General features: G+C 40.2%; 1 protein-coding gene across 4 annotated transcripts in view; it reads left to right on the top strand.

The window, feature by feature from the left end:
* FSIP1 (fibrous sheath interacting protein 1) overlaps positions 1–19193 on the top strand; it is a 229149-nt gene that overhangs the window by 45525 nt on the left and 164431 nt on the right. For all 4 annotated transcript variants that reach the window (XM_051822083.3, XM_051822082.3, XM_089309433.1 and 1 more), the window contains 3 exons: positions 9677–9775; positions 13240–13364; positions 17008–17118. In XM_051822083.3, coding sequence (XP_051678043.2) covers positions 9677–9775; positions 13240–13364; positions 17008–17118 — 335 coding nt within the window. The remainder of the gene's footprint in view (positions 1–9676; positions 9776–13239; positions 13365–17007; positions 17119–19193) is intronic.

Here is a 19193-nt window from a genome sequence, read left to right as displayed (position 1 = left end):
TTCCAGCCTTTCCCTTTGCTTATCTGTAACCTTCCCCTCCAATAGTTAGAAACCTGTTTCTGCTACCTGCCATCCATTTACTTAATTGTTCAATTCTGCTGTATATGCATAATGATATCAGAATTGTTAACCTACACCACCCTCATGGGAAATAACTTAATCAGAGTACAGTGCCATTGTGCGGTTTATATTGCCTTTAGTTTTGCAAGAACTTTGAAAAGTACATACTCACTTTCAAAGTTATTTAAATGAGTGTCATTTTTCTACCATTCCCTTCAATGATGTTGTATCATCTACCTGTATTAGAGTTAAATTGTCTTGTCTCATTTTGCATTCTATCCTGGGATTTATCAACTACTAAATGATTTTTGGGGACAATTTGCATACATTGGGATTCACTCAATTTATCATGAAGATATACAAATTTCCAAAAATCTAGTTTCTTGGATTTACTGTTAAAGTGTTTTACAGAATAGTTTTACTACCCTAAGTAGTTTCCTGTGTGAATCCTCATTTAACTCTCCTTGTTTTCTCCAAGTCCCTAGCCACCACTGATTTTTTTTTTAAGATTTATTTATTTACTTGAAAGTCAGAGAGGAGAGGCAGAGAGAGAGGAAGAGAGAGAGAGAGAGAAAGAAGAGAGAGAGAGAGGTCTTCCATCTGCTGGTTCACTCCCCAGATGGCCACAATGGCCTGAGCTGCACTGATCCGAAGCCAGGAGCCAGGAGCTTCTTCTGGATCTCCCACGCAGGTGTAGGAGCCCAAGGACTTGGGCCATCTTCCACTGCTTTCCCAGGCCATAGCAGAGAGCTAGACTGGAAGAGGAGCAGCTGGGACTCCAACTGGCGCCCATATAGAATGCCGGCACTGTAGGTGGCGGCTTTACCCACTACGCCACAGCACCTGCTCTGATATTTTTACTTTGTAGTTTTGCCTTTTAGAGAATGTTGTATAATTGGGATTGTACAGTCTACAGCATTTTCAGACTGGGTTGTTTCACTTAGCAATATGCATTTAAGATGCATCCATATCTTTTTCTGGTTTTCTTGACTGTTGAACTTTGCAAGAAACTGTCTTCCAAAGTGGCTGTACCATTTGCATTTGCACTAGTGCTGAATGAAAAAGTTTCTGTTAATCTGCATCCTTGTCAGCAGTTAGTGTTGTCTTATTTTCCCCGTTCCGATAGGTATGCAGTGATATGTCATTGTTACTTTAATTTATATTTCCCTAATGACAAATGATAAGCATCTTTTCATATGCATTAGTTTTCTTTTTAAAGATTTATCTATTTTGAAAGTCAGAGCTACAGAGAGAGATGGAGAGACAGAAAGAGAGAGAGATCTTTCACCTGCTGGTTAACTCAAACCCAAATGGCAGCAATAGCCAGTGCTGGGCCAGGCCAAAGCCAGGAGCCAGGAGCTTCTTCTTGTCTCTCATGTGGGTAGCAGGGGCCATGCTCCGTTGCTTTTCCCAGGCTACCATCAGGGAGCTGGATTGGAAGTGGAGCAACCTGGACGGGAACCTGGGCACATATGGGATGCCAGTGTCGGAGGCAGCAGCTTTACCTGCTACACCACAATGCTGGCCTCAGTCTTTTTTCTTTAGTGAAATGTCTTTTCAGATCAGTTACTCATGGTTTTATATTCGATGTTTTCTTACTGTTGCCTTTTTTTTTAAGATTATTTATTTACTTGAAAGTCAGAGTTACACAGAGAGAGAAGGAGAGGCAGAGAGAGAGAGAGAGAGAGAGAGAGAGAGAGAGAGAGGTCTTCCATCTGCTGGTTCATTCACAAGTTGGCTGCAACAGCTGGAGCCAGGTCTCTCATGTGTGCAGGGAGCCCAAGCACTTGGGCTATCTTCTACTGCTTCCCCAGGCCATAGCAGAGAGCTGGATGGGAAGTGAAGCAGCTGGGTCTCAAATAGGCACCCATGTGGGATGCTGACATTGCAGACAGCGGCTTTTTACCCGCTACACCATAGCGCCAGCCTCTTAGTATTGCCTTTTTAAAATTTTTTTTGGTTTGTTTTTACAGGCAGAGTTAGACAGTGAGAAAAGAGAGATAGAGAGAAAGGTCTTCCTTCCATTGGTTTACCCCCCAAATGGCTGCTATGGCCGGCGCATTGTGCCGATCTGAAGCCAGGAGCCAGGTGCTTTCTCCTGGTCTCCCATGTGGAAGGCCCAAGGACTTGGGCCATCCTCCACTGCCTTCCTGGGCCACAGCAGAGAGCTGGACTGGAAGAGGAGAAACCAGGACAGAACTGGCGCCCCAACTGGGACTAGAACCCGGGGTGCTGGCGCCGCAGGTGGAGGATTAGCCTTGTGAGCTGTGGTGCTGGCCCTACTATTGCCTTTTAAGAGTTCTTTGTATTTTGGGTACAAGTCTTTTATCAGATATGAGTTTTGTAAATATTTTCTTCCAGTCTATGGCTTGTCTTTTCAATCTCTTAACAATATCTTTTGGCAACCAAGATGCGGCAGGATTATAAGAAAAGATGCATTTGTTGCACTTTAAAGAACATAATCAAGAATGCAGGAAAATGAAGGCAGTAAGCAATATTCCACAGCATGAGGGGGTAAATAGGTGAGAATATGATAAAATGAAAATTCACCATTGAAGCATTGAATATGAATTCTAGCTGAAAATTATAAGAATTCTTGTGTGATAAATAGTATAACACAGAAACAATTATCAAATCAAACTTTTATTATCTTAAAAATATCATGTATGCAAAATTAGTGATGAAAGACCAATACTCTTATCTATCTTGGGAAGAATTTTGAACCATGGAAATTCACTAAAAAAAAAAAAAATCTAACAAGCATCCAGGCAAAAATTAGAGTGACTTTATTTTGTTTTTCTATAAAAAAACTTGAAGCTGACTTTATATTTTTTTTTCTGGTAGAAGAAAATTAGTAATTGGGAATGTTTTATTGCTGTTGTTATATGCATGAAGATAACAGAAAGACATTCTGTTATTATAGAGACTACATAATTCACCATTGATGCTAGTTTTAGAAAAATATTTGTTTGGGGCTGGCGCTGTGGCATAGTAGGCTAAGCCTCTACTTGTGGCACTGGTATCCTATATAGGCACCACTTCATGTCCTGGCTACTCATTTTCTGATCCAGCTCTCTGCCAATGGCCTGGGAAAGCAGTGAAAGATGGCCCAAGTGCTTGGGCCCCTGAACCCACGTGGAGGACCCGGAGGAAGCTCCTGGCTCCTGGCTTCAGATCTGCCCAGCTTCAGCTGTTATGGCCATTTGGGGAGTGAACCAGTGGATGGATGACCTTTTTCTCTATTTCTCCCTAAATCTTTAAAAACATTTGCTTGAAAATATACTTTAGCCAACCAGTGAATGAATTGGAATTTAGATATAGTGTTAGAAAAATTGCTATATAAAGGAATTATTAGTGAGCATTACAACTATTGATTAATTACAAATTGCCATATTTAAACAGAGATTAATGGAAATAATTGTATGTTTATAAATCCAAATATCAGAATATTAAAAATTACTCTGTAAGAAGATATAAGAATGACAATATCTAGATCTAAAACTCCATGTTAAATTAACAGAAAGTTTTTCAGTAGGAAAAAAGATGAGAGTAGGCAATATAATTCTAAGTATTACATGTTATCTGGGGTAGGGGGATAAAAACATTTTATTCTTGACTTTCTCTCTCTCTCTCCCCCCTTTTTTTTTTGCGCTAATGAATACCTTAGTCTTTTCCCCCCCAGAAATCTTTTTATTTAAGGTATACAAGCTTTATGCATTTCATAAATACAACTTTAGGAACATAGTGATTCTTCCTACCATACTCACCCTCCCACCTGCACTCCCTCCCTTCTTCCTCCCTCCCCCCTCCTATTCCCATTCTTATTTTCACTAAGATCTATTTTCAGTTAACTTTGTATATATAAGATTAACTCTTTACTAAGTAATGAGTTCAACAAATAGTATGAAAAGAAAGCAGTCAAGAGAAGAACTGTTCAAAGTCATTGCATCTCAAAGTGTCAATTTCACTTCTATAGATTACCTTTTAGGTGTGCTATTAGTTACCACAGATCAGGGAGAACATATGGTATTTGTCCTTTTGGGACTGGCTTATTTCAGTAAGTATGATGTTTTCTAGTTGTGTCCATTTTGTTGTAAGTGACAGGATTTCAGTTTTTTTTTTTTATGCCCTAGCATGTGGTCTATCCTAGATAAAGTACCATGCACTGTGTATTCTGAAACTGTAGGATAAAAGGTTCTGCAGATATTCATTAGGTCCTTTTGTTTATAGTTCGATTAACTCCGCTGTTTCCTTGCTGATTTTTCTGTCTGGTTGATCTGTCCATTGATGAAAGTGGAGTATTGACATCCCTTATTACTATTGTATTGGGGTCTATGTCTCCCTTTAGATCCATTAACATTTATTTTAAAAAGCTAGGTGCCTTATAATTAGGTGCATATGTTTATAAAAGTCACATTTTCCTGTTGAAATGATCCCTTAATCATTACATAGTGTCATTTTTTGTCTCTTCTAACAGTTTTTATGTTAAAGTCTATTTTTTTCTGATATTAGGATAGCTACACCAGCTCTTTTTGGGTTTCTGTTAGCATGGAATATCTTTTTCCATCCTTTCACTTTTAGCATGTGTGTATCTTTGTTGGTGAGATGTGTTTCTTGTAGGCAGCAAATAGGTGGGTCTTTTTAAATCCATTCAGCCAGTCTGTATCTTTTAGCTGGAGAACTGAGGCCATTTATATTCAAGGTGACACTTGATAAATAACAACTTGGCCCTCCCATTTTTCCATAAATATTCCTATTTTTTTTTTTTTACTTTGGCTTTCCTTTGTACTTTTAGTGGGAGATTTTCTGCCTTACCTTCTTTCATAGTGATGACTGTGTTTCTGTGTTTCTGTGTGTAGTACATCCTTAAGCATCTTTGGTAAGGCTGGAGGAGTGGTGACAAATTCTTTTAATTTCTGTTTGTTATAGAAGGTCTTTGTTTCACCTTCATCCATAAATGAGAGCTTTGCAGGATATAGTATTGTGAGTTGACAGTTTTTTTCTCTTAAGACTTGGAATATATCTCGCCATTCTCTCCTAGCCTGTAGGGTTTCTGGTGAGAAGTCTGCTGTGAGGCTAACTGGAGATCCTCTGAAAGTAATCTGGTATTTCTCTTGCACACATTTTAAAATCTTTTCTTTATGTTTTACTGTGGAAAGTTCGACTACATTTTGTCGGGGTGAAGATCTTTTCTGGTCATGTCTGTTAGGAGTTCTGTGTGCTTCATATACTAGGATGTCCCTTTATTTGTTCAAATTCGGGAAGTTTTCTGTAATTATTTCACTGAAAAGGCCTTTTAATCCATTATCTCTTTCCATACCTTCAGGAACTCCTAAGACCAGTGTGTTGGGTCATTTGATAGTATCCTACAAATCTCCAGCACTATTTTTTAGTTTTCTAATTTCTTTTTCTTTTTCTTTTTGGTCTGGCTGTAAAATTTCCAGAGTTTTGTCTTCTAACTCAGATATTCTTTTTTCTGCCTTACTGAGTCTAAGATTTTCTACCACATTTTTAATTTGATCTATTGAATTCTTCATTTCCAATATATATATATATATATATTTAATTTATTTATTGAGAGGTAGAGTTATGGACAGTGAGAAGGAGAGACAGAGAGAAAGGTCTTCCATCCACTGGTTCACTCCCCAAATGGCCGCAACGGCCAGAGCTGAGCCAATCCAAACGCAGGAACCAGGTGCTTCTTCCCAGTCTCCCATGTGGGTGCAGGGGACCAAGGACTTGGGCCATCCTCCACTGCTTTCCCATGCAACAGCAGAGAGCTGGATTGGAAGAGGAGCAGCTGGGACTAGAACCGGTTCCCATATGGGATGCCGGCATTTCAGGCCAGGGCGTTAACCTGCTGCACCACAGCGCTGGCACCCATTTCCAATATTTCATTTTGGTTTCTCTTTAAAATCTGAATTTCATGGGAGAAATTTTCATTCATGAGATGTATGAATTTCTTTAACTCGTGGAGTTGCTTCTGATTAATTATAAGTAATTCTGCAATCAATTTTTGAATTTCGTTTCTGGCATTTCTTCTGTCTCTTCATCTTTACATTCTAATATTGAAGTGTTATTGTGTTCCTTTGGGGGCGTCATGTTTTCTTCCTTATTCTTGTTTCTGAATTGCTGTGTTTATTTTTAGGCATTTGTGGAGATACTTGTTGGGCTTTTTTTCCCCTGTGATGGCTTTTATCTTTGGACTATGCCTCTGTGGCTTTAGTGGAGTGTCTGTTCTTCCAGTGAATACCCAGAGCCATGTTGTGGGTGTGGCCAGAGAACTCAGTTCTGTACTCCAGGGTGAGGGAGTATTCAAGGTGACACTGAAGTTAGGCTTGGTAACTTTCCTCTTTTTTTTTTTTTTAAAGATTTATTTAGTTATTTATTTGAACGAAAGAGCTAAAGAGAGGCAAAGGCAGAGAGAAAGAGAGGGAGAGAGAGAGGTCTTCCACCTGCTGGTTCACTTCCCAGATGGCCGCAACAGTTGGAGCTGTGCCAATCTGAAGCCAGGAGCCAGGAGCTTCCTCTGGGTTCCCCACGTGGGTACAGGGGCCCAAGCTCTTAGACCATTTTCCATTGCTTTCCCAGGCCATATCAGAGAGATGGATCAGAAGTGGAGCAGCCAGGACTCAAACTGGCGCCCATATGGGATGCCCACACTGCAGGCAGTGGCCCTACCCGCTATGCCACAGTGTGGGCCCACATCCTCTTTTTTATATTAGCACTCTCCTTGTGATTTTCTCCTATAGTTTAGGAAATGTCGTGTGTTCTGATATATTGAGGGTGCCAAAGAGTTTTCAGAAATTTTATAATAAATATTCTCAAAATGTTTGCTTTTCCACTGATGGCCAGGATGCTGTTTCATTTTCATTTTCTGTTTTCCCCATCTGTTTCCTTATCTTCAAATGAGGTGAAATCCATCCACACCTGGTGTTTGCCAACAGAGTGTAAGGGTGCATTTGCTTTGGGTCTGCTCACTGTCCATCTGGATGCTGGCAGGTTGCTATGACTCACTCCATTCCAACTTCAAGTGACATTCACCACTGAGACTTTGCTGTACTGGTTGGGATTTTGATACCTGTGACAGATGTAGTTCTGAGTACAAGTACAACTTCAACTTTCAGAGTTCTTAGCATCCTATCTCTTAGCATCGTATCTCTGTCCCAACAAGGATTTGCTTGCAGGGGTACATCTCCATTGCCCATCTCTGCTTATAGGCTGTCTGGGTGTTTTCTCAGGAGTTGCCGTCTGGATGGCTGTAGGAAGAGGATGGCAGTAGCTGGGTAACAGCACGTGGACAGCCTCAAGATGCAGTGCAAGTGCTCAAGAAATGACTCTGATTTTCTGGTTTCTCCCTTCCCTTAACCTCTGTATCATGGGGCATTAAGTGGTGGTCAGCTTTCCTTCTAGACCCAGGTCTGTCTGGGTTCTAGATGCAACAAGCTCCTGGCCACTGATTGCTCTTCTCTATCCATTTCTGTCATTTGCATGGTGCCACTGCTCTCAGATTCTGCCAGTAGATGCTTGTGTAATGAGTTTAAAGGTTATACAGTGTAACTCAAATATGCTGGCATGAGGCTGTCTTTCCTTTTTGGGACTCAGATTATTGATGAACCTCCGTCTCTACTCTGTAGAGGAGAAAACATTCAAGGAAATCATTTCTGGTTTAATACCTAGTATCTTTCAGATTAGCTTGGTTTCTTTCAGATAAATGCTAAGTTATCTAGAATTTCTTTGCATCTCATGTTCCTGTTATCCTTCTCATTTCTCAGGGAGATATCTCTGCTCATGAGAATTGTGGAGCATCCTGGTATCACTGGGGTGGAGTTGGGGAAAGGGTGCTTCTGGTCCTTGTTCTTCTCTTAGAAGTGTCTTGTCCTGCTTGATCTGTGTCTATAAACTAGCCTGGGCCTTTGCTGACTGTGGCTTGTCACCTTTAACCTTTTGTCACCTGCCAGCAGCTGCTACTGATATCCATGGGCCCTGTCATGCTGTTTGGTTGTTGAGGTCTGCTTTCTGCCCTTTCTGCCTCACCCTTTCATCATGATCCCAGGCCTCTTCTAGTCCACAGGGCATGTAAGAACTTCTGGTCTCCTCCATGCCACAGGCCAACTATTGTGAATCATGTGTACAGGTGTGTGACTGCGTCAGGCCTTGTCTCCCTCTAAACACATACGGCCTTGCTGATGGAGAGCACTGTGTGCCCCGTCTCCTCCTGGAGTTCCAGGTGTGCAGTGTAGCACAGCCCAAGCTGCTCTGGGTTCTGCCGTCTGATATGGATCTCTGTTCACTTTGGGGAGATGTGTGCAGGGGAGCACCCTCACACTGGTATCATTGGTTCTAAGTTGATGCTCTTGTAAGTCCTCCCCCCTTACCTGGGATAGGTTTAATCTATTCCTAAAGTGGCTGGAAACAAATAACTTGTAGTCTTCCTCTTTCAGGGCTTGGTCCTCAGACTCTTATTTTGATCTCTGAAGGAAGATGTTTTTTTCTCACAGATGTTTGTAGTGAGGAGACTTAAAATTTTCCTCTTAGTGTTTTATTTTGACATAATTTAGATTTAAAGTTGCAAGAAAAGTACAAAAAATTCTCAGATACCCTTTATCCAGCTTCTTCAAATGTTAACGTCTTACCACATCCTCCTCCTCTGTCTGCTTTGATCTTTCTTTCCCCCTCCCCTCTCCATACAAGTGGCACATAAGGTTGATCGATCTCTCTCACACACAGGTATACATGTAAATCAATGTTAATATTTATTTCTGAAAATGTTACAATATTATTGTTTAATCTGTATCAGATTTTTTCCAGATGTCTGATTAACATCAGCAAAAGAAATCACAGATCATGTATTGCATTCAGTTGTCATTTCTCTTTATTCTTTCTTGTGTCTTATGACACTGGCATTTTAGAAGCCACAAGCCTATTGTGTTGTAGAATGTCCTCCAGTTTGGGTAGTTTCTGCATGGTAGGTTCAGGTCATGGGTTTTGGCAAGAATTTCACAGAAGTGACACTGTGTGCTTCTGTATGGACCATTACAGGAAATAATTGATATTGATTACCCCATTATCTTGATGTTGACTTTAGTACTTGGTTAAGATAGTGCCTATCAGCTTTCTTCACTGTAAAGTTACTGTTTTTCCCTCTTGTAATTAATGAATTATCATGTCCCGGCTGCTTCACTTCTGAGCCAGCTCTCTGCTGTGGCCTGGGAAAGCAGTAGAAGATGGCCCAAGTCCTTGGGCCCCTGCACCTGTGTGGGAAACCTGGAAGAAGCTCCTGGTTTCTGGTTAGTGAACCAGTGGGTGGAAGACTCACCCACCCTTCCTTCCTTCCTTCCTTCCTTCCTTCCTTCCTTCCTTCCTTCCTTCCTTCCTTCCTTCCTTCCTTCCTTCCTTCCTTCCTTCCTTCCTTTCTGCCTCTGCCGCCACCTCTGCCTTTGCCTCTCTGTAACTCTGCCTTTTAAATAAATAAATAGATTTTTTTTAAAGACCAAATTTGTGTGTGTTGAAGGAATTGGCATATACTGGAGAGAATATCAGATCTTATCTCTTTTTTTATAACTGTAGATATTTATTTAGTGAATATTGAAAAAATGATTTTTTAAATTGATAGATCCTTCTCATTATGAGGATGAAGGCACGTTTTTCCCAGTGTTTCACACTCAAGTCCCTCCAGAAGAATATGAAAACCATATGCACAGTGTCAACCAAGGTATGTTCTACTTTGTGTGGTTATACATATTGTCACAGGAATGCTGCCCATGCACAGAAATATCTATGAGTGGAGTGAGTTGATGTAATTTAATTCAGAAGTGTGAGTAGGAGTAGGTGGGGTTCAGGATCACACATGATTGGTTATGAGTTCATCAGTGTTGAAGCTAACTGTTGAGAATTCATTATACCATTCTCTTTACATTTGGATGTTTGATATTTTGTGTAATAAAGAGTTAATAGAGTGGACATTTAACCTAGCAGTTATGATGCCTGTATCCCACATCAGAGTACCTGGGTGGATTCATTCCTAGCTCTGGGTACTGACTCCAGCTACCTACCAATGCAGCAGCAGTGTGGCTCAACTGATTGGGTTCTTGGTATGCAGGTGGGATACCTGGGTTGAGTTTTGGTCTCTTGTCTTCAGCTTTAGCTACTGTGGGCATTTGGGGAGTGAAGAGGGGATAGAAATTCTTTCTCTGTGTCTCTCTCCCTGACTCACTCTCTCTCTTTAATGGTAATAAAAAGCAGCTGGCTGCAAGTAATGGAATCCTACCTTAAGAAAAAAAATATGGAAAAGATCTTAGTGGTATCAACTTATTTTAGTCATTGATAGGGAGGCTCAATTCCACAATCCTAGAGAAGAGACCAAACCACTCAGCTTGGATTACTTCCACCAACTTGTCCAGTGCAGCAAAGGTTGGGGTCACTATAGGAATATGACAGCTTGGCTATATCACCACTAAACTGGGGAGGAGAAGAAAATTATTGCTAGAGAGACAATACTGGCCATATAATCCAATGTTTTTTCCTCACAATTTATTGCAAGTGTGTTTTGAATCCAATGTTGCATTAGTTTTTTCAGGTATTGTCTATTTCCTGTTTTTTTTTATACTATAATACTGTAGTTTAAAGTCTTTCACAATGAACAGGTCACTGTGTTTCCTGAGTTTTCTGCATAAACAGTTTTTAGTATATGATTTTGTTAAAAAGTTCGTTATTAAAATCATTTTTGCAAATTCAACTGGAAAAGTATCTGAAAATAATAAAAGAAAAATGAAACTATCATAAGTGTGGGTGTGGCTGTATTTAATTTGAATTATTTTAATATATTTGTTAATTTATTATGAAATATCAACTTAAACCTCATATTTTAATTAAAAAAGCTATGTAACAAATTATGGCAAAAATGATATATTTTAAATCTAAGGTAGCCATGCATGAAGAAGGTAACTCATGCTCTAACTATTGGTAGTTAATTTAAAATATTACGTGATTTGTTAAAAATCAAAGCCTCTGGAGAGGGCACTTAATCTAGTGGTTTAGATGTCTGCATCCTACAATGGAGTGCTTGGGTTCTATTATTGGCTGTGGCTTCTGATTTCCAACAGCTTCCTTCTGTTGCAGACCCTAAGAGGCAGCAGATGATGGCTTAAGTAATTGGGTTCCTGGTACTCGCATGGGAGAGCTGGACTGAGCTCCCAGCTCCCTGCTTCTGTCCTGGGCCAGCCCAGGCTGACATGGCGTTTGAAGAGTGAACCAGCGGACAGAAGCTCTCTGTCTGTGTTTCTCTATCTCTCAAAGAAATAAAAAAATAATAAAATAAAATAAAAAACCCAATTATAAAGAACAGAATTATTTGCCTAAAAACTTACAACTTAAATGTGAGTGGTCTTTATTTGAATTTAGTTTTGTTTGAAATGAATTTAAATCTAGAGATTTTATTCTTTTCCTGATTATTTCCAGCTGTTTTCACCAAACTTTATTCCTTAATGTTTAAACTTATTAAATGTTTGATAAATAGTTATAAATATACCAAATGAATATCTCTCTTACTCCTTTTTACTGTGGTTACTGAACCTAATAAACCTTGTCTAGATTGAGCTACTGACATATTTTTTTCGTTTTGGACTTTAATGTGGCAAGTTGTCCTATTTTGTAGGGTGATCTCCATTTGTCATTTAAGGAGATTCTTCTCTTTTTTCCAACTTTTATTTAATAAATATAAATTTCCAAAGTACAACTTTTGAATTATAGCAGCTTTTCCCCCCGTAACCTCCCTCCCACCCGCAACTGTCCCTTCTCCCACTCCCTCTCCCATCCCATTCTTCATCAAGATTCATTTTCAATTATCTTTAAATACAGAAGATCAACTTAGTATATACTAAGTAAAGATTTCAACAGACTGCATCCACACAGACACACTAAGTATAGAGTAATGAAGGTTTAGATGACCTATTTTTTTGGATATTTCTTTTTTTATTTATTTTTTATTTAGTAAATATATATTTTTAAAGTACAGTTAATGGATTACAATGGCTTCCCCCCCCCCATAATTTCCCTCCCACTCACACCCCTCCCATCTCTCGCTCCCTCTCCCATTCCATTCACATCAAGATTCATTTTCAATTTAGATGACCTATTTTAAAAGCTTTAATGGTGATATAGTAAATACAAGGTATTTATTCAAATGAATGAGTCCTCTTTGTTTTTTAAAAGGTTTATTTGTTATTTATTTGAAATGCCATTAAAGAGAAACAGGGGGGGGGGAGAGAGAGAGAGAGAGAGAGAGAGAGAGAGAATCTTCCATCCTCTGGTTCACTCCCCAGATGGCCACAAAGGCTGGGATTGTGCCATGCTGAATCCAGGAGCCTGGAGCTGCTTCTGTGTCTGCTACATGAGTGTAAGGGCCCAAGTACTTGGACCATCTGCTGCTGCTTTCCCAGGTGCATTAGCTGAGAGCTAGGTCAGAAGTAGAGCAGCTAGGGCATGAACTGGCACCCATATGGGATGCTGGTGTCACAGGCAGAGGCTTAACCTGCCACACCACAACACTGGCCCCCACAAGTACTTTTCTTATCCTTGCTTTGAGCCCTCAGGGTCAGAGGATCTTAAAGGTTTACTTGAGCCTCTTCTCAAAGATTGAGTAAAACTGATAAACTGAGATGTCCTGTGGGAGTGTGTACATATGAGAGTTAGAACATCCAGGACACATATTCCCAGGCCTTTCTTAAAAGACAAGCTTGAGTAAAAAGTATTGTTCAGAAAGAGTGTTAGCAAGTTAATAGACTAGCAGGAAGTAACGATAGTCTTTAAGGAAAAGTTTTGTTTCATAAAGACTAAAAAAAAATTACATATCTTAAAATCCCCATTACATCAGTGATTTATTCTTTCTGTATATACCTTGAATTTCTGTTTATATTTTCTATCATTCCTAAGGCATCAACAGCAGGAAGATTAATACATGATAATGAATAACTCAAGAAGTTTTAAGAAGATTTCAGTGGACGTTATGGTTTATCTTTTTAAGAGAAGTATCTCTAGACATTAGGCTCCTGAATCTGGATTTAGTTGCTAATTTTTTATGTATGCTTTATTTCTTGCATATTTTAATATATATGCTTAGAGTGAATTTTTTGTATACTCCATAATTCTTAAAAAAATTTCAAACTTTTTTGATATTAGATTTTACTCATGATGTGGAACGAAATGATTCATTGGTCAAAGCTGAAAAGAAACCTTTCTCAAATATAGAAAAGACTGAACTCAGGGGTAAACACAACCAGGATTTTATTAAGCGAAACATTGAGGTATGTAAAGAGAAAATTCCAGGGCAGAATTAAGGACTAACTGAATTGCATAAATGGTAATAGTATGTTCAGTGTCTTTTTTTTTTTTAAAGATTTATTTATTTTTTACTTGCGAGTCAGAGTTACACAGAGAGAGGAGAGGCAGAGAGAGAGAGAGAGAGAGAGAAAGAGAGAGGTCTTCCATCCGATGGTTTACTTCCCCAATTGGCTGCAACAGCCAGAACTGCACCGATCCGAAGCCAGGAGCCAGGAGCTTCTTCTGGGTCTTCCACGTGGGTGCAGGGGCCCAAGGACTTGGGTCATCTTCTACTGCTATCCCAGGCCATAGCAGAGAGCTGGATTAGAAGTGGAGCAGCCGGGACTAGAACCAGCGCCCATATGGGATGCCGGCGCTTCAGGCCAGGGCATTAACCTGGTGCGCCATAGTGCCCTCGGTGTCTGTAAATACATTTTGATCATGATAAATCTATTAATAATTGAATTAGTATATATGACTAAAGGAAACATTTTATAAACCAATACTTTAACTTCACTATTTTCTATTTCATAACAGTTTTTTAAATTATTATTTATTTGACAGGTAGAGTTATAGACAGTGAGAGAGAGAGAGAGAGAGGGAAAGGTCTTCCTTCCATTGGTTCACCCCCCATATGGCTGGAAGTGCACTAATCTGAAGCCAGGAGCCAGGTGCTTCCTCTTGGTCTCCCATGTGGGTGCAGGGCCCAAGGACTTGGGCCATCCTCCACTGCCCTCCTGGGCCACAGCAGAGAGCTGGACTGGAAGAGGAGCAACTGGGACTAGAACCCGGTGTCCATATGGGATGCCGGCGCTGCAGGTGGAGGATTAACCAAGTGAGCCACCGTGCCGACCCCTCCATAACAGTTTTAAAAAATTATTGTTTATTCATTTATTTTAGGGAATGAAACAGGGACAGAGAGCATTCCTATCCATCTGCTGTCTCACTCCATAAATACAAGCCCTGCCAAGGCCAGGGGCTGGAAACTCAATCCAGGTCTCCTGGTATAGTTGGGAGGGACGTAACTACTTGAGCTATCCTCTGCTATCCTGATCTATCCTATCCTATCCTTACCTGTCCAATCTTATCCCCTCCCTTTAAAAATACTTTTTGTTTATTATTTGAGAGGGAGTTACAGAGAAGGAGAGACAGAGAGAGGCCTTCCATCTGCTGGTTCACTCTCCAAATGGCCCAACAGCCAGAGCTGGGCTGATCCGAAGCCAGGAACCAGGAGCCAGGAGCCAGGAGCTTCTTCCTGCTCTTCCATGTGGGTGCAGGGACCCAAACACTTGAGCACACTTCCATGGCTTTCCTAGGCCATAAACAAAGAGCTGGATCTTAAGAGGAGCAGTCGGGACACCAATTGACACCCCTAGGGGATGCCGACACAACAGGCAGAGGCTTAGCCTAGTATGCCATAGTGCAAGCTCCTATTCTATCCTTTTTTAAAATGCTAGGAGGGCCGGCATTATGGCTTAGCGGGTAAAGCTGCTGCCTGCAACTCTGGCATCCTGTATGACTGCCAGCTTGATTCCTGGCTGCTCCACTTCCAATCCAGATCCCTGCTGACGTGCCTGGGAAAGCAGCAGAAATTGGCCCAGGTCCCTGGGTCCCTGAACCCATGTGGAAGACTCAGAAGCTCCTAGCTCCTGGCTTTGGTCTGGCCCAGCTCCAGCTGTTGCGACCATTTGGGAAGTGGGCCAATGGATGGAAGACCTCTTTCTCTGTCTCTTCCTGTCTGTAATTCTACCTTTCAGATATAAAAATCTTAAAAAAAAAAATGCTAGGGGAAACTAACATTGATTTCACCACCATAGTTTAGTTCTTGCAATCTGAAAATAATTTATTTAGATAATAGCATGGGCTATGTTTCCTGGATCTTAAATTACATAGTATCAGGTTTGGTTTTTTTTTAATAAAATAACAAGACTGATTTTATAGCCCATGCATCCAGAACTTCGAATGGAAAAATGCTCCTGTCAGAGCAGCTGGAGTTGGCCAACTGTACCCTAGTGAACCTCCTGGAACTGGTCACTGGCCTTGATTAGCTCCTGGCTACAGAAGTTCTTCCTTGACCTTGTAAGTCCCACAGACTGACTTCGTTTGTTTTCAAGGCAAACTCAGACTAACCAAGGGCACAGGGCTCCTGTATTAGATCACATGCTAATTAGTTTGCAATAAGAAATATAAATGGGCTGGGCAGAAGGCTCATGGCAAACCACTTGGGTAGCCAGTCACTTGCATTAGTGAATGTGAAGTATTAATATGGGGAGAGAGTGAAGTAATTCCTCATAATTCAAATCTGATTGTTTTTTACATAATTGACTTATTTCCAGGCATACTGGATTCCTGTGTCAGTCTGCCACTGCTAGGACTGGCCTCTAGGCTCTTGATTTTTCTGTTTTCTATCTTCCTATGATTTTCTTCAGGAAGCCTTCTTCAACTTGATCTGTCTCTGGTTTTGTACTGGCCATGGCATGTTCATTTGTTGCTTAGTTTCCACGTGCAGTAGAGTTTCCTCCATATCCAACTTCTTGCTGATAGGGACAGCAGTCCAACTATAGATTTCCCATGATCCCTTTTAGCAGTAGTAACTTTATTTAATAATAGAGTCTTTATTTAAATTCTTCATATGATATTTTTGAAGTTTAAAAGTAGTTTCAGGGGTAGGATTTGTGGTGCACTGAGTTAAGCTGCTGCTTGAGACACCCACATCTCACATTGGGTGCCTGAGATGGAGTCCTGCCTCCACTTCTGATCCAGCTGCCTGCTGATGTGCCTGTGACACGTTGTGAATGATAGTCCAAGTACTAGGTTTCTTGCTACCTATCTAGTATACCCATATGGAGTTCTTGACTCCTGACTTCAGCCTAGCCCAGTCCTGGCTATCGTGGGTATTGGGGGTGGGGTGGTGAACCAGTAGATAGAAGATTTCTGTCTCTCTTTTTCTGTCTGTCACTCTGCCTTTCAAGTAAGCAAATAAGTAAATAAATAAATAAAACTCTAACAAATTAAGAACAGTTTCAGTTATTGGATATATACCACAGAAGAAGTGCCAATATTTCTATGAATATCTTAGGAAATATATTTTTGCCTGTGAAAATCTATATATATACTTTATGCATTTCTCTTTCTCTGTATATATACATGAGAGTACTTCAAAAAGCTTACGAAAATGGAGTTAAAACTTAAGTTTATTTTCATTAAAAATGTGTTGCATATGAGAGAAATATTAAGTTTATGGAAAGTGTGTACTATAAAAAAAGTATGCATGGATATCAAAATTTTTTACACCAGAATAAATTTATCTTTTAATTCTATATTTATAAATTTTCAGAGGTCTCTTATATCATTTTGAAAATTGCTCATTTTATTATATTTTAAAATTAAATGTTGTTGAAATGGTTAACAAGAGAGGACCTACATGATGGGAATATATTTATTTGTAGAATGTTCCTATACAAAAAATTTGACACAAAATAAGATTACCTAGTAAATGTAAAATGCCTAATCTTACAAATTTTACCTTAATATATCTGTATTGTAGGAGTATCTGGTTTCATGTTTATTTTTTTGAACTCTAAATTGTTCTTAATGTTTAGTATTTTCCATTAATACATTCTGTAGTTGGCCAAGAATTCAAGAGACCTAGTGGTTATGACTGATGAAGAGAAGAAAAGACTGGTTGAACTTTTGAAGGATTTAGATGACCAAGATTCAGTGCTGCCCAGTTGTGAGGTATGCAGACTTTCATGGGTGATGACATCTATACTTTATAGTTCTTTGATTTCCTTTTTCATGCTATTGACCCATTATCACAAATTTACAGTAATTTTTCAGATTATGAGATAATATTCTCTGGCTTTAAAAATAATCGCATTTTACAAATTTGTTTTAGAGTTTATTCTTTGTCAATTCATTATTGACTCTGAAAAGATTACTTTATGTTATTGTAAGAGTGATTACGATGTCTGCCCTTGCTTTCAAGAAAATAGTATGTATGTATGTATATATATAGTGTTAACATATGAAGTGAATATGGCAAAATGTTAAATGTTGTTAAATAAAAAAAATGACAACACACTGGTTGTCACAGTGATAACCTTACTGTGATGTGATGGGCTTAGTCACTGATGACACAGGAATGTGTTTCTCTGTATCCTTTTCTTTTGGACATGCCCTGTTATTCCTAAACTGAGTTCGTGGTGTTTCAGTGTAGTCTGCAGTAATCCTAAAGAAATCCTGCGCCTATCCAGTTAACCCTGAGTATCCTGTTCCCTGGAGAGTCTGGTGGAGATGAAGTGGGGACACAGACTGAGGTGAAAGTAGGAGCAGCATGTAATCTAGGGGGTAAACAAGTCCCCAGGTTACATAAGGACTGTAGTGGCCCAGCATTTGCATGCATTTGCCTAATGAATTTGTACAATTCTTTACTTACAGGAAGAGAAACACTCTCCCATCTTTCTTGAAATGTTTAGGCCTCTTGTCTAAATTTTATTCCATATGTATATATATGTATATATGTATGTGTATGTACATAAATATATATATATATATATACACACATAATTTACCTATTTGAAAGGCAGAGTTACAGAGAGGTAGAGAGAGAGAGAGAGGGAGAGAGAGAAAGGTCTTCCATCCACTGGTTCACTTCTCAAATGGCTGCAACAACTGGAGCTGAGCCGATCCGAAGCCAGGAGCCAGGAGCTTCTTCCAGGTATCCCACAGTGGTGCAGGGGCCCAAGGACTTGGGCCATCTTCTACTGCTTTCCCAGGCCATAGCAGAGAGCTGGATTGGAAGTGGAAGCAGTTAAGACTTGAACCAGCGTCCATAAAGGATGCCGGCCCTGCAAGGTGTGGCTTTACTCACTACACCACAGTGCCAGCCCCTATTCCCTATATTTAGTAGAGACATGATGGAGTGAATGAGGCTGGCATCCTGCTTGGATCCCCTTTACCTGGTGCCTGTCTGAGTCCATCTCCAGCACCTTGCTAAGGGCATACAGCTATCCCTTCCCCCAGGCCCCCAAAATGGGATGCACTCTGTGGTGCAGTTTGTAGTCTGGAGCTTCCGCGGGGTCATCAGCTCAGAGCATATCCTGGCTTGGCCCTGTGCCCTCATTCTTCTCATGCCCCTGCTTCCAAAGGCACTCCCCCAATTAGTCCATTGAGCAAGAATCCTTGTCTCAGGTTCTGCATCCAGAAAACAGAGCTTAAGACACAGATTTAGCAGATAGTTTCTGCTTCAGCACCAGAAGTGATGCATGTGCATTGATACCTGTGACCTGCGTGGGAGGATGTGTGTTCAGTGGCAGCCAGCACAACATCAGCTGCTGGCTGCTGGTGGAAACCACCTCTCTGGAATGCCCAGATCCTTCAGTTTCTCAAGAGAAGCTGGAAATCCAGATTCTTATGAGAAGTATTATCCTATTTAATTGTTGAGAATAAATGCCATTTAAAAAAGTTTCATGAGACTAAACACAAGCACCCCAACATATGTACCAAGTCTACAGACTGTTGCAGATTATGACCTCTGAATAATGTTTGCTGAGATGGGCAGAGACCTGCGGGGACTGTTTGGGAATGGATGAGGTGTTATTATGGATGAAGTAGGGACAAGAGTGAGGTAAGGCAAGCTGCTAAATGACCACATCATTCTGAGATAGTTTAGCTTGATTTATCTATGGCAGTTTGCTTATTTTATTAACAAAAGTTCTGATGACAACAAGATTTAAGGGACCTAGTTTTATTATTGATTGTGAAATTGGGCAAGGTACTACTCCCTGAGTCTCCGGATATCAAGCCATGGC

Source organism: Oryctolagus cuniculus, chromosome 12 (genome assembly GCF_051225735.1).
Source record: "Oryctolagus cuniculus isolate XC-2025 breed Fujian yellow rabbit chromosome 12, ASM5122573v1, whole genome shotgun sequence".
Lineage (NCBI taxonomy): Eukaryota > Metazoa > Chordata > Mammalia > Lagomorpha > Leporidae > Oryctolagus > Oryctolagus cuniculus.
Note: the sequence above shows the minus strand (reverse complement) of the source record. Positions and strands in the feature narration are given on the sequence as shown.